This window comes from Coenobita brevimanus, chromosome 79 (assembly GCF_032717465.1).
Source record: "Coenobita brevimanus isolate Jiangsu-jjx chromosome 79, ASM3271746v2, whole genome shotgun sequence".
In the NCBI taxonomy this organism is placed as follows: Eukaryota; Metazoa; Arthropoda; class Malacostraca; order Decapoda; family Coenobitidae; genus Coenobita; species Coenobita brevimanus.
The window spans coordinates 20,918,265-20,944,774 of record NC_137032.1 but is presented as its reverse complement, the minus strand read 5'-3'; the positions used below and the strand labels follow the sequence as shown (position 1 = coordinate 20,944,774).

At 39.3% G+C, this 26,510-nt stretch overlaps 1 protein-coding gene across 1 annotated transcript in view; it reads right to left on the bottom strand.

Moving 5' to 3' along the window:
- LOC145409053 (putative neural-cadherin 2) overlaps positions 1-26,510 on the bottom strand; it is a 395,645-nt gene that overhangs the window by 140,092 nt on the left and 229,043 nt on the right. The window contains exons 8-11 of the mRNA XM_080279608.1: positions 25,579-25,812; positions 17,416-17,591; positions 12,790-12,936; positions 323-499 (exon numbers count right to left, since the gene is read on the bottom strand). Coding sequence (XP_080135734.1) covers positions 323-499; positions 12,790-12,936; positions 17,416-17,591; positions 25,579-25,812 — 734 coding nt within the window. The remainder of the gene's footprint in view (positions 1-322; positions 500-12,789; positions 12,937-17,415; positions 17,592-25,578; positions 25,813-26,510) is intronic.

Sequence of the window (26,510 nt, the reverse complement as noted above, 5' to 3'; positions counted from 1 at the left end):
AATGATGATGAAATGATGAAGAGAATGGCGATGGTGAAAATGATGATGGCACTGATGATGAAGGGGATGGTGATAAAAATGATAAATTATACTCCTTATGATGATAAAAAGATCTTGATGATGATGACAAAAGAAGTTGATGATGAAGACAACAAATATGACGATGATGGTAATGCTGATGAAGCTGAGGATAATCTGTACGATGATGGTGACGATGATGATTATAATTACCATGGCGATGATGATGGTGATTATACTAAAGGCAATGTTGATGATATTGTTGAATTAATTGCGGTGATGTTGATGTCGCCATGCTGCTCACCATATCTGGGTCCATGGCGGGGAGGGAGGCGAGGAGTGTGCCAGGGCGGGCGTCCTCCCTAAGCGTGACGTGGGTGTGATGGCGGGAGAACACTGGCGGGTTGTCGTTCAGGTCCCGCACCCTAACACTCACCCACGCAGCGTCTACGTGGCTGCCATCACCCCATCCGCCCTCACCCTGTGTCCAGCGAGCAGCAAGTTAGGTCATAAATAGAGATGAATGAGTGAGAAATTACCTGTATATTGAGAGGACCCTACTGGGGCTGTTTTTTTTTTTTTTTGTGATATTATCGTAATTTATGATATTTTTACCATTATTTTATCATACTGAGTTTATAAGCCGGATGTTCATGTAAAAAAAAAAAAAATGTTAAGGTTACTGGTGATTCCACTGGTGGTGGCGAGTAGCGATCGCATCCCAGATCAGTGTTTTCTATTTTCGTGCACCTCGTGGGACTGGGCCTGGAAGGTGACGCTTGTCATTCCGTGGGTCAGTGGTTAAGTCTTGTGGTTATCAAAACAAGACAGGAGACCTTTGATAACTACAACCATCCCTGCAATATTGTAAGGGAAAAGCAATATTTATTTTCATGGGTGATGAGGCCTCCGAAGGTCTCACCCTGGCTAAGCTCTGGTCTACGTAAAATTCTACCGCTGTGCAATATTTGTTTCTGGGTAAAAAAAAAAAAAAAAAAAAAAAAAAAAAGCATCCCCCTGGGGCCACACACCTCGTAGGGGGCTGAGGAGTCCCGCTCTGCCAAATACCTACACTGGTTGAAAATCTAACACTAATATTAGTAAAAAATAAAAATACAGCAGTGTTTAACGACTTTGGCCGGGTCCTCCGCGACCATGGGATCGCCCTTAGGGATTCCAGTTTGCTTAAGACCTGGTCTAGTGCTTTGGAAACTTCCATGTACACTGGCAAAAAATTATGGCCTTCCATAACGGGTTTGGCTGGGACACTCGGGAGCCGCCCTCCACCTCCAGCCCCGTAGGGAGTGGCCATCAGGCTGCAGGCCAACTTTTACCACATCAGTAATTTTTCCTGCTGTCCAAGCGCAATGTCTGTAAGTGTTTTCAAGACATCGAATTTATGACAAAGTTGTCTGTGTGTTGAAAAAAGTCAAGCTTGTCCAGATTATGCTCCAGAGCTCCGAAAGATGTTATTGATTACGGTGGGAGACCTGAATGTCTGTGAGATTCGTGCTTGTCTCAAGTGCAAAGAGTAGCAGTTGACGTTCATTTTGTTTTATGTAAGCCAGCGGTCTAATGAATGTAAAAACTATTGGAGCTGGCCTGCTGCTAGCTGAGTTTTAGAGTGTTGTTTTTGAAGGAAGGGAAGATTGGTTGGTGGTGATGGAAACGGTTAAAAAGTGGGGGCTGGAAGGCTGAGTTTTCTGCAACATAGTTGAATTGGAAACATAAGTAACAATTTCTTTACTTTACCCTAATGAAAACTATGTACACTGTGATCTGCAAAAATGAACACAATATTAACAAAATTGCAGTGATTCACCTCCATTTTAGAAATCCACAGATGAATCCTGATAAGTGCGACTTGGTAATATCATCCTTTGTGACAGTCCAAGGGATTCGGCATCGACGCTGTCTGCTGCAGGTGGTTCGTTACGGAACACTCCCATTCATAATGCTGGGCATGACCGTAATGCTGCCATTCCAGCAACAGTCGAATAGTTCTGTTGAATCTAAAGCCAAGCTCTATAACCAGGAACAAGGAAGAGTTTCTGCGATTCATATCACAACAGTAGTTTATATAATGGCCACAAATCACTTCTAGGATTAAAGTCAAACACCCTGTGGTTCCCACAGTCTAAGTCTACTAATACCAAGGCGGATCACTTCCATCTAAAACGGGTCCAAGCTGGAGCAGGGGACGGAGCATCGGAGTGACGTCAGCTTGCACGAAACGTAAGTTCAGTTGACGCCTGACCATGGTGGTGAGTGGATGTATGCTACACTCTTCAGATCATGACACATTTTTCAGTCCGAAGTGAGGGAAGGGACTGAAATGTGTGAAGGAAGGCATAGGGGTGTGAGGGAACCTACTGCTATGTTATACGGTTAAACGAGTCCGCACTTCTTCCCCTTCTTCGTTTTCCCTTACTATAAATGTTTAATTTGTGTCTTCCCTTTTATACATTTTCTGTTACTTAAGTCAACTGACGTCACACACAAGCCACGCCTCCCTGCGCCCTGAGGGAAAGTGAACCGACTTGGTATTAGTAGACTTAGCCTACAGTAGGGAATAGGCTATGTAACGAGTCTTCAACCATGCTTGCCATATGTGGCAGTTGTCAGCTTTACTACAGGTGCCCTATATGGTACTTCTTTAGATATCTAAATATTTATCACTATGCTGTCACAAGCGTACAATAGCTCAGAATCATCAATCATATTCTGAGAGAATATGTTCTCGCTCAAGGATTGGATCACAACAAAACTTAATTCTGTTAACTAAGACGGGTACAAGGACTTGGTGAAACTCGTAGGGTGGATTTCAGTAATATTTATTGTGTCAGTGAGAAACTGCTAACTTCGACAGCAAAGGTGCAGCAAGTTCTGGCTCGTTGGATCACTTTCAGGAACTCCTTATGAGACGTTAGGTCATCACAAGAGATACCAGCAGAGAACGCCACGTTCTGATATGAGGATGGAGACCTGTTGATGGATACTTTTTACAGTCGTGGCAAGGCATCAAACACTGATTGGATATTCTCTGGGGCTTATCCTGCTGTGACATCTTTGCGGGAGATGATTAATAGGGGGGGAGGGAGGAAGTAGCAGGTTGTCAATCTCCTGCTACGGCAGTGAGATTCATTCTGTTGCAGACAGTCTGGCTTGGCAATCTTGCATCAGATGGTTAAGTAGAATGATTTTGGTTGTAGCCCTGCTCTAGGACACGAACGCCGGTGAATTCAATTTGATCCCTTAATGTGAATGCCAGGGGTAGTGTACTCAAACGTATTTACAGTTAATTCCTTGTCGTAACTCAGGTTTGTTTTTGCAGGAAAAGCATGGACAAGGAACTGCACCGTTTCCATATGTCTACGGGGAAAAAAAAATCTTTGGAGAAAAAAGGAAATGATCGAGTGTTCCTTGTTTTCTTCTTGATGAATAGGAAAGGGTGAATGCAAAATCATACTGCGTTTATCTAGTTTTTCCTGCATAAACAACTCAACGTTACGACAGGGAAGCGATCCCAAATATCCCTGAGTATCCCACCCCAGGGACAGGTTGCCGGAACGTACAGTAATTGATGCTTTCTGAAAAACCTGTACTGAGTGCCATCCTAATCTCGAGCAAATCTTCAGAGAGCTCTGTAAATCTGGAGTTAATGAGAGGCTATGGCCTGTTCCCTTCTGATGTCCTCATTTCTCTTAAAAAATAAATAATAATAATGATACAACTATCTATCTATCTATCTATAGCCCGACGCCCTAATCCCGCAAAGGGTGGCCTCCAAGTAGCTCTGTCACCCACCATTTGACTACCCTCCCCCCAAATCACCCCTCCCTCCCTCATATACCTCTCAACTCCATCCCTCCACCTCATCCTCGGTCTACCCCTCCCTCTCCCTCCCTCCACCTCACCTACATATACCCTCTTAGTCAGTCATTCATTCTCCATTCTCTCCACATGTCCAAACCACCTCAGTGTATTTCTCCTAATCTTCTCAACCACATCCACATCCACCCCACAACGTTCCTTCACTTCTTCATTCGTCAACCTGTCCCTCCATGTCCCACATGCTCCTCTCAAGTAACTCATTTCCACTGCTCTCACTCTTGCAAGGACCACGCCTCGCTTCCATATGTCAGGGTAGGGATCACAATACTATCATGCAGTGACTTCTTAACTTCCATACTCACCTCCCTATTTCTCATCACTGCTTTCAGTGAACCAACAACCTTCCTTCCCTGCTGTACCCTATCACGCACTTCATCCCCTAAAGTTCCATCCTTTCTCATCACACTACCCAAGTACTTGAATGCACTCACATTCTCCATATCCTCACCATCCAACCTCACTGTACATTCTGTGACTTCATTCCTCTCAAACACCATAACTTTACTTTTGTTTACATTAACTTTCAGCTTCCTCCTCCTACACACTGTCCCAAATTCATTCACCAAACCTTGCAACTCCCATTCATCTTCACTCAACAATAGTGTATCATCAGCAAACAACAACACCAGAATCTTCCAAATCTCACCCTCAGTCATTAGAGCCACCCCCACTTCCACTGCCCTACCTTGCACCTCCTTTACAACCCCATCCATATATATATTAAACAGCCATGGAGACATCACACAACCCTGTTTCAGTTCCACATTGAGATCAAAGAACTCACTCAGCTCACCATCCACTCGCACCGTAGCCCTAGCTCCTTCGTACATACTGTTCATAGCATTCAACAATTTCCCCTCCACCCCATATATTCTTAATATCTTCCACATACCTTGCCTATCTTTTGTGTCATAAGCTTTCTCCAAGTCCATGAAGGCAGTATACACTTTCTTTCCCTTCTCTAGATACTTCTCCACTAAACATCTTAGAACAAATATCTGATCTATACACCCTTTCCCTTCCTAAATCCCCCTTGTTCTTCTCCAACTATCTCCTCTGTCATATGCCTAACCCTGTCAATGAGTATTCTACCATATATTTTACCAGTCACACTAAGAAGGCAAATACCCCTATGGTTACCACATACTTCTCTCTCCCCTTTTCCTTTGTATAAAGGAACAATTATACCTGATTTCCAGTCCTCTGGAACCCTTCCCTCTTCCCAAGCCAATCTACACAACTTCCATATTCACTCCACAACAATCTCACCCCCATACCTCAGCATTTCACCACACACTCCATCAATTCCTGGGGCCTTTCCCATCTTGATCTTCTTCATCGCTTCCACTACTTCCGCCCTACTGATCTCTTCCTCCCTCCTCTCATCTCTTCTTCTCCCTGCCATTCCCCAACGACTTATACTCGCATTGCTCTCACTCTCTACATTCAACAAATCCTCAAAGTGCTCCTTCCATCTCCTCAGTTTCTCTCTCTACTCCACCAACAATCTATTATTCCTATCTTTCACTCCCCTACTATATCCCCTTTCACACTGCCTTACTTTCTTTACCTCCTTCCAAAACAATTTCTTACTCTCCCTCCATTTCACACTCTGATTCCTCCCAAACTCTTCATTCACTTTCTTCTTACTCTCCTTCACCAGTCTCTTCACATACCTTCTCCTGCTCACATATACATCCCTCTTTTCTCTCTCATCTTCTCCCCTACCTCTACTCGCTAACCATTCACTATATGCCTTCTTCTTTTGTTCCACAGCTCGTTTCACCTCATCATTCCACCATGCTGTCCCTTGCACACCCTTGCATCTCCTCTTCACTCCACAAACCACCTCACATGCTGCTCCTATCTCTTCCGTGAATATCATAAATACGTCTTCCACCCTTTCCATCTGCTCTAGCCCATACCTTCCCAATCTTCTTCCACTACACTCTTATACTCTGCCATTTTCTCACTATCTTGCAAATTTTCCACTCTTCTCACAGGAGCTGTTTCCTCCTGTCTTCCTCTTCGTCTCCTTAACCATTTTCTTTGCAGCTTTATCTTGGCCATCACTAAGTGATGGTCCGAGACTCCTTTCCCCCACCCTCTCCACACTCTTGCATCCAACACTTGTCTTCTCATTCGTTCATCCACACACACGTAGTCTATCATTGCCTTTCGTTCAACAAGTTCACCATCCATCCTCCTCATTACTCTCCATGTATACCGGTGGATCATCTTATGCCGAAAGTAGGTGTTGGCTATTGCCAACACCTTACAAGCACAGATGTCCACCAAAGCACTACTATTCCCATCTACTTCAGCTGGTACACCCCACTGAAGAACTACTGCTAATAATAATAATAATAATAATAATAATAATAATAATAATATTTATTATTATTATTATTATTATTGCTATTATTATTATGATGATAAATTTATCATAATTATAATAATATTATTATTATTGTTATTACTGATAATATAATTAAAACTGTACAGGCTATTCAGATACAGAAGTAAAGGAAGAGTTAAAAAGACAAGACACAACTATATTAATGTACTTACATAACTAAATATTAACAAATAACTTATTGCAAATGCAGTTGTAATGCTAAAAAAATAATAATAATATTAATAATACTTTTGAATTTAGTTAGGATTTTCTATTAATATTTTCCTTTACATACAGTCTATTTCTAACGCTGTGGTAAGTGGTGAAGTGGCTGAGTATTGGACTGCTGACTGAAAGGTCGTGATTCAGCTCCCAGCCAAGGCTGTGCCTTAACTTATCTCCGGCAAGGCACACCAACGTGTTATGAAAACAACCTCGACAATACCTTCATACCAGTTCTGCATGAAAGCTGTGTTAGTGCCAAAATGGTGAAATGTATAGATGTGTGAAACCATCAGACCTGCGTAGGAGGACTGGTGGGTTTCAATAGACAGGCCCAAGATAACATAAGAAATTATTAAAAAATCCAGATTATATATAGTTCGGCATACTTTGAGTGAAAATGACCGAGGTACTTTTTTGACGGCTGCATACGATTCTGCTGTAAGTTGCTCTACGTTTACTTGGTGAAACTTGGTCACGTATTCATCGTAGTTATTAATATTATAAACAACAGAACTCTAATTGTTTTCGTTTATGTTTTTTGTTATTAGATTTCTGCTCTATGCATGTGCCATTTATTGTACGATTTCACATGCACAGACTTGTGTACGAAAGTAGGCTACATATACAACTCTCGAACATACTGTGGTATCTGGGTGAAATAAATTCGTTGGAGAAACATGTACAGTACAGTCCCACAAAGTCTAAATCTCTTCTTTCAGATTTTGTTGTAAGATTCTGTGAATAAGGTACGCAAGAATGCAGAAGGATCTACCTACATTCAGTCCGTGTCAACAATACGTGTAATTTACTTCTGAACGGCATGTTAGTGTTTCTTGAGTTGTTGTAAGCACCATTAGACTACACTTTTATCAAACCTGTATGATTTTCGACAACTTGCCCAATACCATTGCGTGAGATGCAACCTGTGTGTGTGTGTGTGTGTGTGTGTGTGTGTGTGTGTGTGTGTGTGTGTGTGTGTGTGTGTGTGTGTGTGTGTGTGTGTGTGTGTGTGTGTGTGTGTGTGTGTGTGTGTGTGTGTGTGTGTGTTCTTACCTAATTGTTCTTACCTAATTGTATCTTTACAGGAATGAATCAAGCTCGTACAGTCCCGTGTCTTAAACCATATTCGTCGTACATATCCTTAAATTTGTGAATTGTTTTGGCACACACTATTTCATTAGGTAGTGCATTCCATTGATCAATTGCTCTGTTTGGAAAACTGAATTTCCTTACGTCTTTATCACCTCTCATCTTATGTCCTCTTGCTGATGCTTCCCCATATGTTAAGTAATCATTTATGTCTATTTTCTCCTTCCCTGATATGCATTTATATAGCATTATCATGTCACCTCTTTTCTTTCTCTCCTGCAGTGTTGGTAGATTCAGTTTATTTAGTCTTTCTTCGTAGCTTAGGTCCCTTAAGCTTGGTATCCATCTTGTAGCGGCCCTTTGAACTTTTTCAATCTTGTCTATGTGTTTTTTTGAGATGAGGACTCCAGACTACTGATGCATACTCCAGGGTTGGTCTAATGAATGATGTTATTATCCTTCTTAGCATGTCTTCATTTATGTATGTGAATGCTACTCTCATATTTGCAAGCAGTGTATACATTCCGTACCTTCTCACTGATGTGGTCTGCCGGAGATAGTCTGTTATTGATAATCACACCTAGGTCCTTCTCTCTTTCTGATGTGTATAGGGTTTTATTTCCTAACGTATAATCCCAATCAGGTCTTTTCCCACTTTTCCCAAACTTGATTACATGACACTTGTCCGTATTGAATTCCATTTGCCATGTATTACTCCATTCATGAAGTTTATTTAATTCTTCTTGTAGCTCTTTACAAGAGCCTGTGTTAGTAATTCTCCTTTGTATTTTTGCATCATCTGCAAACATATTCAGATAGCTTTCATTTCCAGTGTTACTGTTTATATCATTTATATACACTAAAAACATGATTGGTGCCAGCACTGAACCCTGTGGTACTCCACTAGTCACTTCTTTCCATGATGAGTAGTTTCCCCTTAGTACTGTTCTCATTTCTCTTTTTATGAGAAAATCTTGCATCCAACAAAACAGTTTGCCTCGAATTCCTCCTTGAAGGTACAGTTTCCATAAAAGTCTTTGGTGTGGTACTGTGTCAAATGCTTTCTTGAAATCTAAATAGATACTGTCCACCAATCCTTCTCTTTTCTGTATTGTGTTTGTTATTCTGTCATAGTAGCTCAACAAATTAGTAACACATGATTTTCCTTTTCTGAAACCAAACTGTCTTTCTGTTATCATACTATGTTCTTCTAGATTATTTACACAAGCTTTTCTTATTAGCTTTTCTAATACCTTGCTTATAACACTGGTCAGTGATATTGGTCGGTAGTTGAGTGGATTTTGTCTATTTCCTTTCTTGAATAAGGGGACAATATTTGTTTTCTTCCAAATATCAGGTAGTTTACCTTGACTCAAGGATTTCTTGAAAATTAAAAATAATGGTTTACTTAACTCCTTTGCACATTCTCGTAGTACCCAACATGAAATTTCATCAGGACCACCTGCTTTTCCTCTGTCTAATTTATTTAACTCCTCCTGTATTACTTTTTCTGCTATTTGTATATCTGGTAGTATGTGTGGACATGCATGTTCCACATAGTCCCTCTCAAAATGTTTTTCTTCTGTAAAAACTAATTGGAAATTCTTATTTAGCGCTTCACATATATCTTTCTCTTGTGTATAGGTGATTCCCTCGTCCGTAATGGATTGTATTATATCTTTTACTTTGGTTTTGCTTCTGATGTAGTTGTAAAATAGCTTTGGTTGATCACTACTTTTATTTATTATATCCTCCTCAAACTGTTTTTGGGCTTCCCTCCTTATTCTTGTATAATCGTTTCTTGCCTGTTTGTAATTATTATACACCCTTTCACTATTGTGTCTTCTGTATCTATTCCACAACAAATCTCTTCTTTCTTTTGATTTTTTACATTCTGTATTGAACCATTTCTGTATTTTCTTATCTGCTTCTTTGTGCTGTGGGATGTACTTCTGGACTTCTATTTCATAAATTCACAGAATTTTTTATATACAGCATTTAAATCTTGTCCTCTAAGCTCATTTTCCCAATCAACTTCTAAGAAATACTTCTTTAGGTCTTGATAATTTCCCTCTTTATAATTTAGGCTCCTTTTGTAACTTTCATTGCAGTTAACTATGTCATATCCTGAAGTTGTAATTTAGTACTGCATGATCGCTTTTGCCGAGTGGAGGGTGATATATTAAACTGTCAATATCATTTTCTTGCCTAGTAAATATTAGATCTAGCATTGAAGGCACATCGAGTCCTCTTTTTCTGGTGGTTTCCCTCACATGTTGCGTTAGGAAAAACTCTTGCACGAGATCTAGGAGCTTTTGGTCCCAACAGCTTTCTTGGCTAGTTATATCTAGAGTATTCCAATTTATATTTGTATTAAAATCTCCAGTTAGTATAATTCTTTCCGATTTCTCTTCCATTTTATGTAGTAATGATCTTTAACTCTGAATTGTACTCTCTGCCAGGTCCTCATATTCGTCTCTTTCCCATGTGTTTGATCTGGGTGGCATGTACAAATTGGCTACAATTACTTTACCTTCAGATGTGTTGATCTCTACCGCAATCAGTTCTACTTGTGATGGTATATATAGTTTTATTTCATTGACTTTTAGATTTTTCTTAGTTAATATAATTCCTCCTCCTTTTTTCAAAATTTCCGTCTCTTCTCCATATATTGCATTCCTCTAAGTTTAGTATGTCATTGGATATCCTTGGTGTTAATTTTGTTTCAGTTAGGCATATTATATGTGGTTCATTTTCTCTGACATAATCATTCATCTCTAGTAATTTAGATACCATTCCATCCACATTTGAGTACATCAACTTTTTCATCTTGTTTATATATTGTCATGACATGGTTCTACTACCTTCCTTCTTTTTATTCCCTCCTGTTTGTGTACCACTTTCGTACCTGCAATCCTATTACTTTGTAAAAAAAAAAAATGTGTTCTTCTCCTCTTCTGATCTTCTCTCATTTTTTGTTTTTGCTTCCTCCCTCTTCTCCTTCAGTAATTCCAGTTCCTTATGTGTTAGGCATCTTTTTATCCATACATTTTTGAACTCTTTTTCCATAAGATTCTTTGCATTTTTAATATCTCTTCCACAGTGTTTACACTCTGGAAAGTTACCTTTAGTGGTCTTGTCTTGCTTTTCTCGTATTTCCCTAACCTTTTGTGTTCCTCTATATCTTTACTACAGATTTCCTCTGATACTTCTTTCAGTAAGCTCAGTACATTTGCCATCTCCTTTTTGTATCTTGTGATCTTGTTTTTTTTACTTCTTCCTCTTCAATACAAGTGATTACTATAGATTTGTTGTTATCTACTGAATCTCTGACTAACTTTGGGTTGTTTTGGATTATTCTTTTCACTTCCTTTTTAATGCTTTTTTCCTCTACCCTTGTTTCTAAGTCTTTCTTTACTTTCACCATTTCAGCATACGTGGTTTCCACATACTTTTTGTAGCTTTGCACAGCTTCATTCACCTGTGTTATCTTCTCCTCAATATCACTGCTTTGGTCTATCAGCCTGCTTACTTGCCTAATTGTCTCTGTATCATTTTGAACTCTTCCATAATACTCTCGTGATTGACTGCTGTACTTACCATTTCACTCATTTTCTTCCTAAGTGTACTCAATTCCACTGTTAGTTCACTGATGGTTGTGTCTTTCTTGTTGGCCTCCCTTCCTAGTTTTTCTATTTCTTCCTTTTGCAAGTGCATCTGCTTCTTTATTTCATCAATTTCATTTTTGAAAGCCATCTCCAGTTTGTGTACACGTTCAACCAGTCTATTGTGAGTCTCCACTTCAACCAGTTCTTGGTAGAAATTATCATCTTGCTTTCTACCTTTATCCCTTTTCTTTTCCAAATTTGCTTTACTAAAGTATGTGTCCATTTTGCAATACTAAAAGCACGGTGTACTTACATTCCCCGGGGCAGTTGTAGTCTAAACAAACCTCAGCTGACTGAGCTCATTCTTTCGCCACTCGGTTCTCTTTTCTGTTTGAACAAGTCTTGTTTAAATTTCTTATTATTTTTTTTTAATAATAAAAATCATTTAGTCTAACCTGGTACAGAACGTGACTCATATAAAGGTACTAATTTAGGTAATGCCACTGGCCGTGCTGGCTTAGTATGGAGCGCTTTCGGCGCACGTCTGTTCTCCTTGACTCCTTGTGTGTGTGTGTGTGTGTGTGTGCCATAACTCCTCCTAGGCTACATGATGGTTTTAAATAAAACTTCCCAGGTGTTTTCGTCTGGTTACTTCGAAGGTCTTCCACTGCAATTTTCCAACTATGACTTTTAGGGGGTCAGCCCCTTCACCAAATTAAATATTTACAGAAATAATGAAAGGTGGGGGAGGCGTATATGACTTTGATATATCTGAACATGTTATACAATGGACTCGAGTCTGTAATGGGATATTTGGGGAACGTGACCCTCCAGTGCTTCATGGGGGTTCAACCTCCCTCGCAAAAAGGTCAGAAACAGGGGAAAGTGAGCACATAAGTTTCAAAGAAATTTCTCAGGTCACTTCCTCTGGGTTTGATAATGTCTTCCACTATATAAAATTTTCCATCATTAAATTCGGGTCAGCCCTCCTTCAAAACACATACAAAATAGGGGAAAGGAGGGCAGCTATTGCTCTGATATCTTACTGCTATTACTGCTGCTACTACTACTGCTATTACTGCTGCTACTACTACTGCTATTACTGCTGCTACTACTACTGCTACTACTGCTGCTGCTGCTACTCACTAAGTGCATCATGGGATATCACCCATTTACATATGCCACCAATGTAATCATGTGGCTCTTACATCAGGATACTAGCTTCTTTTAGGACGCAGTAATATTATTTTGTAATTCTTTGAAATAGTCATGCATATCGCAGGATTGGGTATGCAGTTTCCATGATATATGTGAATGCACAGGAAGAACGTACACATCTACAACATTAGTGTAGTTAAATCAGGATGCAGCTTCTCTCTGGTCTGTGTCTCCTCTCCACCGTGATTCGCGTTGTGCCCTCTTTGTGGTTTCTTTTCTGAGTGTTGTCTGTCATTGAGGTGCAGAATCCATCATCTCAACTCCAGTGCTTTTAATCCTTGGAAATAAATAAGATTCTCTGTATTTGCCTAAGATTATTCTTCCATACTCATATCTCACCTTGTCTGTGACCTGCACCATGAACCTGAAGCCACGCCTGTGATTTTCGTTCTCGTAGTCCAGGGGTTGGCGTGCATAGAGGTGGCCAGCCGCCCCCTCTCCCCTCACCGCGAACACATCCCACCCCCATCCGCTGTCCTCCACAATCTGCCGGGTACAGAGGGTGAATGTCGAACAAATCTATAAAGTATGTCTGTATTTCTTTTCTAGTCAGCATCAGATCATTGTAATAAACTTAAAAGGGATATCTACCACTGAAGGATTTCATGGAGTCCATTTAGCCTTCTCTGTTCGAAAAGTCTCTCCTAAGACGAAGAAAAATGCCTGGAGGTAGCAAGAATATAATAAAAAGTAAGTTACAGGACGAAAGGGGTTAACTCTTTTGCTGCTATGGATGCACTTGAGCATACTTTTCGGACTAAATTAGATAGCACCAGATAGTTTAATGATTATAACGCCCCAGTCAGAGTGAAGGCCTCTCATATGGTCGATATCCCCAGGGTGGCTGGAGGTTTATTGGTCATGTAATGCCACCAAAGGAAGTAGAATAATCATCCACCCTTCGTGTACTGGATCACAATAGCCAAGCCTCAAGCCCCTATATATCAGAAGGGATAATATGGAACTGTTTTTGTTTTTTGTTTTTTTTTCCATGACGCATTTTTCAGTTTATTCTTGCTCCCTTCAGACAATTTTTGTAAACCTTGGAGAAACAGTTTTCAGCGACGGAGTTTAAAATAGTCTCCATTAACTCCCTGATTTCTTTCCCGAAACTGAATAAAATGATCTAAATATACAAAAATAGAATACGAAATATCACTGGACTCAAGGAGTTAGGATGAGGGGAAATCGAGTCGTCCAAAGTTAACCAAGGTTAACCTTTGACTACTAGAATAATCCCAGCAGAACCCGATCGTCATATGGCACTCGTAGCAAAATAATTTTTTGCTTACAAAAGATGAAAAGGCAAAGGTCGTCTTCTGAACACTTTAAATCATAAGTATGTGTTGCCTTGTTTCAGGTCTTTTTTTTTTTTCAGTCAGGTTCAAAGGAGATAATAAAAACAGTGCCTATTACTCCTATCAGCCTGATGAAATAGTGGATTTGCTAATGCCTGCAACTTCAAAATTAATCTGTTGAGATTAGGACTTTTTTTTTTTTTTTTACGAAGGGAAGAAGGAGCCAAAGGCCAGGAGCCCGCAACTTGTTCCCTCCAATAAAAAAACAAAAACAATACAACAGTTAGTAGTGGAAGCAGTATTTATTACCTCCACTTCCAAACATCTCTCCATAATTTAGTCAAATCGTCTGGAGGTAACAAGAATGAGGTAGGAACAGAAGTTCCACTGCTACCTATACCGCTGATTGGCTTTTTTTTTTTTTTTTTTTTTATGTATACAGGTATGTTGTCCGAAACTTTGTCGTATTATAGAACACATCCCTGGCTTTAAACTATAGCTTACTGTTTCTTAATATCCTCTCTCTCTCTCTCTCTCTCTCTCTCTCCATGTATATAAATTTAGAATTCAATAAATCTTTGTAGATGTAAATATATAAATGTGTGTGTGTGTGTGTGTGTGTGTGTGTGTGTGTGTGTGTGTGTAAGCTCAGGTGTCTCTTGTTTTCCATACCGTGATGAGATGGAGAAAGGGCATCCAAATGGCAGGGGACAGGACGACATGGAGGCGATATGTTTGTGGTCATCCATTACTGGATTAAGGGGGTCTGGTTCTAGATAGATACTCACACAAGAAGATTTGCTTAGTTGTAAAAGCTGACCATAATAATACACAGTTTCATTACGTGGATATAATTTTTCCGTTGATACTTTATTTCTTTTATTAATCTTGATTATTCACATGAATGTATATTTCAAATGGTCGTTTCTTCTCAGTAGTTCTCATGAAATCTGAACAAGGTTGGGCAGAATCGTATCGGATCGCTTATAAAGGCCCAGCATGTTTGTATCCGTCAGCTTTCGTCACCTAATGGCGGCTTTCCACACTGATCGATCTCTGGCAGCCTCCCTCTTCAGTCCCTTATCTCTGAAGTCACACTCAATGACCATGTTCCAGGTCTTCTTCGGTCTGCCTGTCGTAACCCTATCCCCGACGTTCATACTTTTCACTTGCCGCACCTAACTGTTATCATCCATCCTCTCCACATGCCCAAACTATCTCAATCTGACCCTCCTCATCACAACACCAATACATCCCAGTCCCATCCTTCCTCTCAACTCTTCAATCGTAAACCAACCCCCCCTCCCACGCCTCGCATTCAAGGACGTAATACACATCGATCTAATCATTGTCATTTCTGTGCGTTTGAGCCTATGAATATCCTTTTCCTTTACTCCCCAGGTCTCCCTACCATATAGCATTACAGTACACTTCTAGCACATGCGGCATACAAAGATCCCCTTGCACGAAGGGAGAGCCTTCTCTATGTCAGGAGAGACAACAGCTCCCTGAACTTCTTCCAACCACCCTGTACTCTAGCCACAGAGTTACTAGATCCGCATCTCCAGTACATTACATGTCCCTCAAATAGCCAAACTCTTCCATACACACTCAAGAGACTCACCAGCAAGATCAGTCCTTTCACGACTAAAAATTTCTGCAAACGAGTATGTTCTTCCCGTCACACAGCACACATGAAATCAGCATTATCTCGCAGCCCAACTCTGATACCATTACATCTCTTATGCGCCCACTTATCACAAATGCTGCACAAGATAGAGTTGTTACTCATAAGTATATCATGAACCACAGTAGTGGTTCATAATATGGATCGCCCAAGAATTTGCTGAAAGCCCTAATAGAAGAGTCACCTAAAAACCATCTTAGAAAGGATACTTATTATTGAAACAACACCCAAAGGGTTCCTTTTCAATAGTGTAGGTCAGCCAAGCATTGATAATGTGGAAAAGAAGTGTTAAAAGAAAGTTTGGCACATTTGAAATTTGGCAGTTTGTTCATTATTTTTATTATTCATATTTTTGTTTCACAGATATACAAGAAAATCTATTCGGTATTTCTGGATAAAAAACAAGCCACTCGTACCTAATGGGTCACTGCGTGTGTCCATAACCTGTTATAAAACACCTAATCAAAAGATGATCATCCATCTTCCGGATACAGAGATTCCTCTACGCTATTGCAAGCAAGTGAGAAGCCATTCAAGTACGAATTGCCGTCAAGTATCAATAGTGCATCACTAGCAGCGTGACTATATTAAATTTCATATTGTACTACGTAATTACTAAGTGGAAAACTCTAGCTAATGCTAGTATATTACTTAAGCGGGCAATGAAGCGCCACTGTAGGAAAAGGTCTTTGCGTAATTATCACGCACCAGTACGATTTTACACAGTTACATCAGTTTTTAACTCACGGCTTTATTAAGCTTTTTTTTTTGGCTTATCCCTTAAGTCCCAGCAGGCTTATGTGTAGACGTCACGTGAGATACCTGAAAAGCGTGGGCTTGTGCTTTGCGCTTTGTTTTGAAGTGACCACGTCGTGATATCGCGACCATTTTTTAAAGTGAACTAACGCCAAACCTGGATCAGTTTTTCAACGTTATGATATTCATTGTGACAGTAACCATCTCACGAGTCAACTGCAGAGGGGCGCAGAGGAGAGGGGAGTGGAAGAGATGGAGGAAGGAGGCAAGGAAGAGGCAGAGGAAGTGGACGAAGAGGGCAAGGGGGAGGCACAAGAAGTGCCCCCTACATCAATTATTACAGTAACTAATGTAGTAATGTTGCATTTTCAACTTCACATAAAAGAGTAAAAAAAATACCCACTATTATGTCAAACAGTCATGCAGAGCACACAACAGCAGATTTTGATTCTGTCTTTTAATCACTTGAAATATAGCGTTTCAGATTTTACTCAGTACAACTTAAAATTTTTTTTTGTTTACTTAATTCGCAAAATATAGAGATTCTGAAACAATGTTCACTGTAAGAGGCCTTACAACAATAGTAAACAAAATGAAGATCAGAATTTATAATAATAACCAACAATCAGTGTGTGCAAAGCCACAACACCACAGCAATGAAAATTACTAGAAAATACCAAGTGTTTCGTGTCATAACATAAAGGCTTTTATGGTGATTGAAATGCAAGAATTTTGGTTGTTTAATTCTTAAATGGATTATAAAAAAAAAGTAATCAAACTAGGAAATAAAAAAAATAGTAATTTAATAATGGGGAATAGGGATGGCAAAAAAGGGCAAACAAATAAGGAAGGATCGCTGGGGAGCATGAAAAACCAACAAAGATTCAAGTAACGTTGGCAATGTAAACCCAGAAATCCCTGTTTTGACTCTTTACAAACTGTTAATACCAGAGTCAAAAGGGATTTGTGGGTTTTCATTGTCAACAGTACTTGAATCCTTGTTGGTTTTGCATGCTCTCCAGCGATCCTTCTCTGTTTATTTTTTTTTTTTTTAGCGATCCCTTTCCCCGTTTCTAAATTACAATTTTTTTATTTACCTAGTTTTCATAAGAAGCACTATATCAGTGTAAGGGTATCGTTCGTCCATACCTGTGCCACTAACAGTGTGTGTGTGTTCTAAATAACATGTGATAATACAATTATCACATTTGTTCATCGTCTCACCCTGAATAAGAAAGTGTTCGTTGTATCCTTGTCGGTGACAGTGAAGTGGAGTATGGTGGAGTTGGAAGGGGTGGTGCCTGTTGGGGTCTCGTCCACCTCTACCTCCCAATGTCGACGGGCCAGACGGGGTGAATTATCGTTCTGATCCCTCACAATCACCACCACCGTCCCTGTGCCTGGTGGATACACACACACACACACACACACACACACACACACACACACACATACACACAGAATATATAGAATATAATTTATATATACAGTATATATATATATATATATGTTATGAGTCCCTATTATATTTACAAATCATAATAGATAGATAGATAAATAAACAGATAGACAGCTCTATGCGAGCCTGGGAATGGGAAATGATCTTGCAAGTTAAACTGAGGAAAAGTTGACAACAGATTAGGAAGTAGCAATGTCAGGAGATGATGCAGTTAGTTTGTCAGCGAAACAGCAGGAGAACAAAGCCTAGTGACATACACATATACTCACACACAGGTTTCTGGAACTTTCCAACCACAGTGTAACACACGTGACACGACCCCTGTTTCACCAGAATTTAGGAAAGAGAGCTCAGGAGAGAAGCCATAGAATCGGCAGGTAGTAGGGAGGAAGGCTTAGCAACTTGGAAGAGAGAGAGAGAGCGAGACAGGGAGGTAGCTAGCGGAACTCTACTTATACTCACTCGTGTGTGAGAGACTTTGTTAATATTTCCAAGACAAATAAAAATAGTCCCATACTCTTCTTTACCTCCTTTGTCATTGCATGACAAATGGGAACCAAGATTATCTACTTACAAACAACTCAAGTATAACAACCGCTCTTCCACAAGTCTAATATATATAACTTCTCTACAAGTAACTACAAAGTCTTTTTATGACATTTGGTAGCAGCAAACGTATACGAACCTCGTCTACGAATCAACAGTGAATTCCTACAAAATATCAAGATTGAAAACGAAAAAAATACCTCTCACAACCAACAACTCACAACCAGCTCCTGACAGCATTCTCTCCAACCAGCCCCCTCCGTCTCCCCGATTCTCACGCTGATGTAGAGGTGAAGAGGTCACAGGACGCCTTGCAAGTAGTTTAACAAAGTACTGATACAAACAATCTTGATTTTTCTACGACGAACCAACGAACTGCAACCATCTACAATCAACTACAAGTAACAACTCTACGAGTCGTCTGTATAATCTTCTACACGCACCTACAAGTAGCAGCAGTCTTCATCCTACAACGAGTAAATCACAAGAAAAAAGGACAGAGAATACATCAAGAAAGAAAGAAACAAACAAACAAACAAACGAAGAGTGAGATACGACTCACAACTCACAACAACCAGACCTCACCCTCCTCTCTCTGCTACATCCACCCAACCTCCACCGCTGACGCAGGAGTGAAGAGGTCAAGACACGTAGCAAAACACCAGAGCCACATTTATAACGCGACTTACTCACCTTTCTTCATCCAGCTTAAGCATCGCTACTCAGTATTCACCACAGCTACCAGTGTGGGAAGCCGACGTCACCATGTGCTGAGATGACATACAATTACCCAAACTGCATGTCCCACTCGAACAATTCACAATGGTCAATAATACATTATACAAGATTAACTCTAAACAACCAAAACGCCAAAGAAATACTAACCAGTTGGTAGTACCTAATGACATGATACCGCAAGTATTACGAAAGATACACGATAGCCCACATGCAGGACATCCTGGAAAGGATAAGACATTCAACCAAGCCCAGCTGTTATATTACTGGCCTTCATTACGAAAAGATATAAACAGTCATATAGACAGATGCGAATCATGTGCGAAACACAAAGGATACCCAATCACACCTGCACCGATGGGTAATTACCCTGTACCACATCAACCATGGGACGTTGTCGCTGTTGATTTACTGAAGATGCCATTATCATACAATAATAACCTATACTTATTCGTAGCAACGGATCATTTTTCCCGTTATGTCATTTTAGCTCCAATTAAAGATAAGACAGCAGGGACAGTAGCAAAGGCAATAACAGATAATGTAATATGTCGCTTTACTACCCCAAAGGTACTAGTATGTGATAATGGAGGAGAATTTAATTCTGAGATCTTACAAGAAATATGTAAACAATAAATCAAAAAGGTTAACGTTTTAGCCTATCACCCAGCATCGAATGGGTTGGTAGAGAGACAAAATAAAAAAGTATTAGATGTGCTACGACACATTCTTAGTGGAAATTATGCAAGCTGGGATGATTGGATTCCCAGAGTAGAAGCCTCAATTAATGGATCTATAAATAAATTCATAGGTGACACACCACATTTCATTATATATGGAACAGATAAAAAACTACCATATGAGCTCCTAGAAGGTGACAGTCTGCCCATATACAATTACGATGATTACTCTAAACTCCGTTTACGTGAATTCCAGGACATTCACAAAAGAGCCAAAAAACAATTAACGATGTCCAAGGAAGAAATGACGGAGGCATTTAACAAGAAGGCAAGAGATTCACCTATCAGCTTAGGAGACATTGTTTACGGTATCATTCATACGAGAGACAATAAATTATCCCCAAAATTTGAGGGCCCATACAGAGTAATTAACATAAAAGCAAACAAAGTTTTAAGTCACTGTCAAGTGGCGAAGAGAAACAAGTTCATATTGACCATTTAAAACGAGTTTCAAGGGAATTATCCAATAATTATTCAGCCTCGGATACAACCGAACAGGCGAACGTACCTCAAGAAACCAAGCAAGAAAACAACAATGATTACAAAAAGAAATTAAGGTCATATACCAAACAATCGAACATAGGTGCAACTGTTCCAATCAAATCTACAGTACATCATTTACGAGAATTAAATATCGATTTGAACTCCTTCTATAAATGAAATAACAATCAACCGTAATGCACATCATCATTATCATCGACCACAGCATGACCATATTAGGAAATTAATAGATTTTTTTTTTCTGTAGGGTACGATGAAGGAACTTATGCTATGGATTCTCCTCTACATAGCAAGAGGATATGGGCACTTAGACCTCCAACACATAGTACGACAAGGATGCCTCATAGCTCCAACGGCCACGACTACAATCGTTAAGGACGTCATGAGTACTGAAATAAGTCTAGATTACTTATATGAATTACCTACTTATCTAGACAGCCTTGCGACGCCGATGCGAACTCTGGACTTCATGATAGGAAATTATGTTTCACAAGCACATAACACAAAGGAAGTGAATGAAATGGTAAAGTTAGCGAAATGGAAACTAGAACAGGCAAAGTCAACTATGCTCATCATGATCCAAGATCTCCCATCTTATGGAACGGAGGTACTGAGCGACAGGAACAACATCACACGTACTCGCCAAAAGCGCGGTTTGTTCGACCTGGGTGGCGCAGTTCTTGGGAACATCTTTGGATTGGCTACAGAGGATGACCTTAAAGAAATAAACAACAAATTTAATAAAATAGCTCAGATACTAACATACCAAGATAAATTCATCACAGGACAGAACTCAGCAATGAAGACAATTGTGAAAAATCTGAAAAAGGCAGAAAACATAGCTCTCGAGAGTGTAGATAAAATAAATGAAATGGAAGGAAACATTACACTTTTCCAACACTTCTCCATCATCACAGAACATATTGACACGATTCTACTACAATTAGAGAACACTAGAGATCGTTTCAGGGCACTTATGCAAGGAATTTCGAATGCTGGTGAGGGCAAGATCACAATTGACTTACTCCCAGTTCATGAGCTACGTCAGATAATTAGTCAAGGTATACATAAACATAAATTGAAGCCGTTGTTCCGCAGTAGGGAATTCATGCAATATTATCCATATTTAGAAGCAACACTAACACCAACATCAGTAGTAGTTCATTTACCATTCATAACTGAAGACCTGTTCACAGTATACCAAATACATCCCTTCCCCTATAAAAATAACAACACTTTGGTCATCATCAACATCAACACAGACACCGAACTCATCATGGTCTCCAAGAGACGGGACACTGTCACTTTCGCAAGTGAATCAACGATTGAACGAAAGTGCCACACATCCTTACATGCTGTTCATCTTTGTCCTGCGTATATTTTCACGTTTCAGCCTACTGATACAGTCCCTTGTGAAATGGCTATCATCAGAAATGACAATATTCATAATCATTGCAACTTCACTTTTGCTCCAGATAAACTTGTACAACATCAACGCATTGGACACTCACAGTTTTTTTATTTCACTCGTAACACATCAGTTTACATAGTCTGTCCAGATATACCACCATCTCATACTTCAGCCTCAGGATTATACATAGCACCAGACTACTGTGCGGTATTTACACCATCCATGTCTACTTTATCCACCATCAATCACTACGCCATTCTCAATCATACACACAAACATTTCCACCCACTGCCTGATATGGACCTAAACATGAGCACAAGTATTAAGTTGACTTCACCTAAGTTTGAAACTATGCAACTGATCAATGAAACAATGAAGCCCTGGGAAGATTTGAGTTTGAGTATGTTCAACCCATATTATGTGTGTAGCCCAGCATCTACTGTCTTTATAATCTTCTGCATTGTATTTGCAGTACTGTTGTTCGCAATGCACAGAATGCATGCAAGAATTGCTAATTTGGAGTCAGTATTTAGTGGGGGGAGAGTTAACATCCAAGTTAACCCCCCTGAATGAAGTGTACATATTTTGTATATAGTATTAATTATATATATATATATATATATATATATATATATATATATATATATATATATATATATATATATATATATATATATATATATATATAATACAAAGAAGAATGACCCATGTATGGCATACCAGTACCATTATCTTTAAATGAAATATCAATAACTCTTACCATAATCTTAATTTTAAACTTTTTTTTTTCTTGCATGTATGCATTTCACTACAATAACCCAAGTACATACTGTATTACAATTAAATAGTATACTTTTAATGCATTGATTCAAATATGTATACAACTTGTTTAAAATGTAATATTACTGGATAATTACTATTTACTATGAATATTATATGTATACAATATTATAATCAATATTATGTACTAATAGATTAACATATGTCAATGATAATTGCTGTCGGAGGTCCTTCAGCGGCGTGGGCCGAGCAATGTTACGAGTCCATATTATATTTACAAATAATAATAGATAGATAGATAAATAAACAGATAGACAGCTCTATGCGAGCGTGGGAATGGGAAATGATCTTGCAAGTTAAACTGAGGAAAAGCTGACGACAGATTAGGAAGTAGCAATGTCAGGAGATGATGCTGTTAGTTTGTCAGCAAAACAGCAGGAGAACAAAGCCTAGTGACATACACATATACTCACACACAGGTTTCTGGAACTTTCCAACCACAGTGTAACACACGTGACACGACAGCTGTTTCACCAGAATTTAGGAAAGAGAGCTCAGAAGGAGAGAAGCCATAGAATCGGCAGGTAGTAGGGAGGAAGGCTTAGCAGCTTGGAAGAGAGAGAGAGAGCGAGACAGGGAGGTAGCTAGCGGAACTCTACTTATACTCACTCGTGTGTGAGAGACTTTGTTAATATTTCCAAGACAAACAAAAATAGTCCCATACTCTTCTTTACCTCCTTTGTCATTGCATGACAAATGGGAACCAAGATTATCTACATACAAACAACTCAAGTATAACAACCGCTTGTCCACAAGTCTAATATATATAACTTCTCTACAAGTAACTACAAAGTCTTTTTATGATATATATATATATATATATATTTTTTTTTTTTTTTGAGTCCTCGCCCCCTCCACCTGGAAACTACTCACGCCAATCTAGGGGGCGCACACCCTGGTTGAGAACCACTGCTTTATGAGACAGAAAAGAATCAGCTTGGCTTTAAAAAACAACTGAAGTAGAGGATGCAATACAATCAACAGACTTGGTAATATCTGATTCAGAAAGACCAAGTGCAAAACAAGCAACTATAGGAGGTCTGATGAAACAGAAGAAAAATGATATCAGGAGATAGAGGGACCCAGACAAAAACAAAGAGCAAACATTAAAGACAGCAAATTCGTCAGATATCTTAGGCTTCTAGAATGGAAAGAAACAACACAAAACAGAGATAAGTGGAAATGTTTGTGAGAGGCCTATATCCTGCAGTGGAATGTTACAGGCTGATGATGTAATACAGCACATATATATAGACTGATAGATAGATAGATAGACGGACAGATATAGATAGACAGATACACAAACACTCTGAGAGACAGACAGGCAGAAAGAGAGACAGCAGGGATGGAGAGGAGAAGCTGAGGAATTAAAATAACTGATGGTGGAAATATAATTTGTATACTGAAAAAGTACTTGAGCGAAACAAATGGTAAGAGTTGTATCATCTAAACAAGTAGTCGATGGAATGGTTGTTCAGTACCAAACACCTGTTGCAAGAGTGACGGTGTCAGATAAAATACAGTAATGCTTGTTGTCTCCAAGAATGAAACAGGATTTCAAAGGTTTTATAGTTGAACAAAGTGAGAATTCACTAGGTATTTAATTGGCTGGGTTTTTTTTCCTTTTCCTCTTTCTGCATGCTACTCACAATATTCATTAGTGGTTAACTGGCTACCTCCCTTTCCTTGGGGGAAGCAGCCTAGGTATATAGATAGATAGATAGGTTAACTGGCATTTAATGGTGATGATGATGATATATTCAACAGATAAAAAGTGGATACAGGAAACAGGGAAAGGGGGAAGTGAACCGATGGAGTGAAGATCTCATTAATACTTTACCAAAATTTCTAGAATAGGTTTCATGCACAGAATAAGGTAAGTTCCGTGTATTCCTCATCGAAAGTTATCAATATTTTAAAGAAGTTTAGGACACGTTATAAAATAGTGCAGAAATGCACAGGTCTTACTACGTCATTTCAAGATGAAAGAAAAGTTAAATACACTACAGTAAGTGACGCAAACCATACAATAACTTCCAGTCTCATGATGCAAACTGCACACTACATATATTAAAATGATATACGCGACAAAAAAGATAAATCAGTGCACGATCTAACATAAATTGTGCATGTCAACCTGGCCTAAAAATGTCATTTCTCTGTCTTGAATGTTGGTCTGATGTGGTGCTAGCTACAAATAATACGTATTTCTTTACCAAAAGGGCGCGGCGATTCCACCTGTATTATAACAATCTCACGACTTGAAGGTATGTATTTTTGGTACATAAGCAGCACAGATAGTTAACTGTTCCACTGCGACTGAAAGAAGTGATTAGAAAAAGACAAAATATACATATTTGGAGGTATTTAGGGAAGCGGTTGCGGCAATGTTTACCGACCATCTCTCCGACTGGCCGCGTTGTTTGTCAACCATCTCTCCGACTGGACGCATCAGTGTATCCTGTGTCAAAGCAATGGGAAACTTACTGATTTATCCAAAACTAACCTAACCAAACCAAACCTAATCCAACCTAACCTCATTTGCGTTTGACAACCAGCTTTTAAATAGGAAAATGAGCAATATGAACGTTAAATATGACTGGCGACTGGCAAATGTTAGCAGATTATTTACGCATTTTATATCCTCATTTATACTGTAGCTTCCAGAGGTAAGATTATAAATATCGCCAGTAGCTGTGGTAAACCTGGAATAATAACAAGTAACATGTGAAAGACTCATTGCAATAGAAATATGGAACGGCCAAGCCCTCTTGGTAAAGAATGAATCTAAAATGTTAAGAAAAGGATGTTGAACCACATTTTTGCCTTATTCTACCATCAGGCTACGAGAAATTACACGCAGAAAAAATTAAAATTTCCGCCAACTTAAGGTGCACAACCTATTGTACGGTCAGCTCAAAGTCTTAGATAATTTATTCTTACTGCCATCTGACGATTTAATTCAGGTTAAGAGGTGACTTCTTACAGTATAATGAAAGCTATATCAAAGTCCTCCAATTCCAATTATCTACCACAGGCTGAATGAAATCGTATGGATACCGCACGAATGACAGAGAAAATATATCTCTGGATTGAAGACGTTAAGGAATGAAAGCTGTGAAAGGCGAAAGCATGTCAGTCTCGTACGCACACACCTTTGAGTCCACCACCGTCCGATGCTACCACTTGGATGGTATATTCTGGCGTAGTCTCGCGGTCCAGGCAGCATTGAACCGTCCGCACGAGACCTGTACCGGGCTCCACGCTGAAGATGGCCTCGCCGGAGATCTCATCAATCACATTCTTCTCGATGGAGTACGTTAGGCGAGCGTTGGTGCCGTCTGCATCGTCGTCTGCATCCCAGGCTGACACCACCACCACTGGTACGTCTGGGGAAGAGCAGAAATTTGTGGCTAATTTATATATATATATATATATATATATATATATATATATATATATATATATATATATATATATATATATATATATATATATATATATATATATATATATATATATATAGATAGATAGATATAGATAGATAGATAGATGAATAACAGAACAGAGGAAGGAAAAACAAATGATTAAAACAAAATTCCATACACCAGATTACGGGTGTCCTCCATTCATAAAAAAAAAAATCTGTAACAGTTTGACTTGAACAGCCGTAGGTTGAAGTTTTGGGGGGAAACTACTCTGGGGAAGCGAGTTCCAAAGAGATGCAGTTCGGGGAATAAAAGAATTCTGATAGGCAGAAGTTCTGCAATACAGTAGTGTGACAGTCCAGTCATGAGCACCCCCAGATGCCCATGTAGCGCGGAGGAAGGCATGGAGACGTGGCACAATGGATGAAACTTCATCTGAGCATTTGTCATAAGAGTGTAAAATAACGCAAAGGAGGCAACATTTCTTCTTACTTGTAGAGAAGGTAGTTCGTTTGTAATAGTAGGGTTGTGAACAATTCTAACAAGTTTGTTCTGAATTTTGTCGGTTTGTTTTAGTGCAAACTCTCCACATACATTCCACAAATGTGAGCAATATTCTAGCTGAGAGCACACATGGCTCTAATAAATTATAGCTTGCT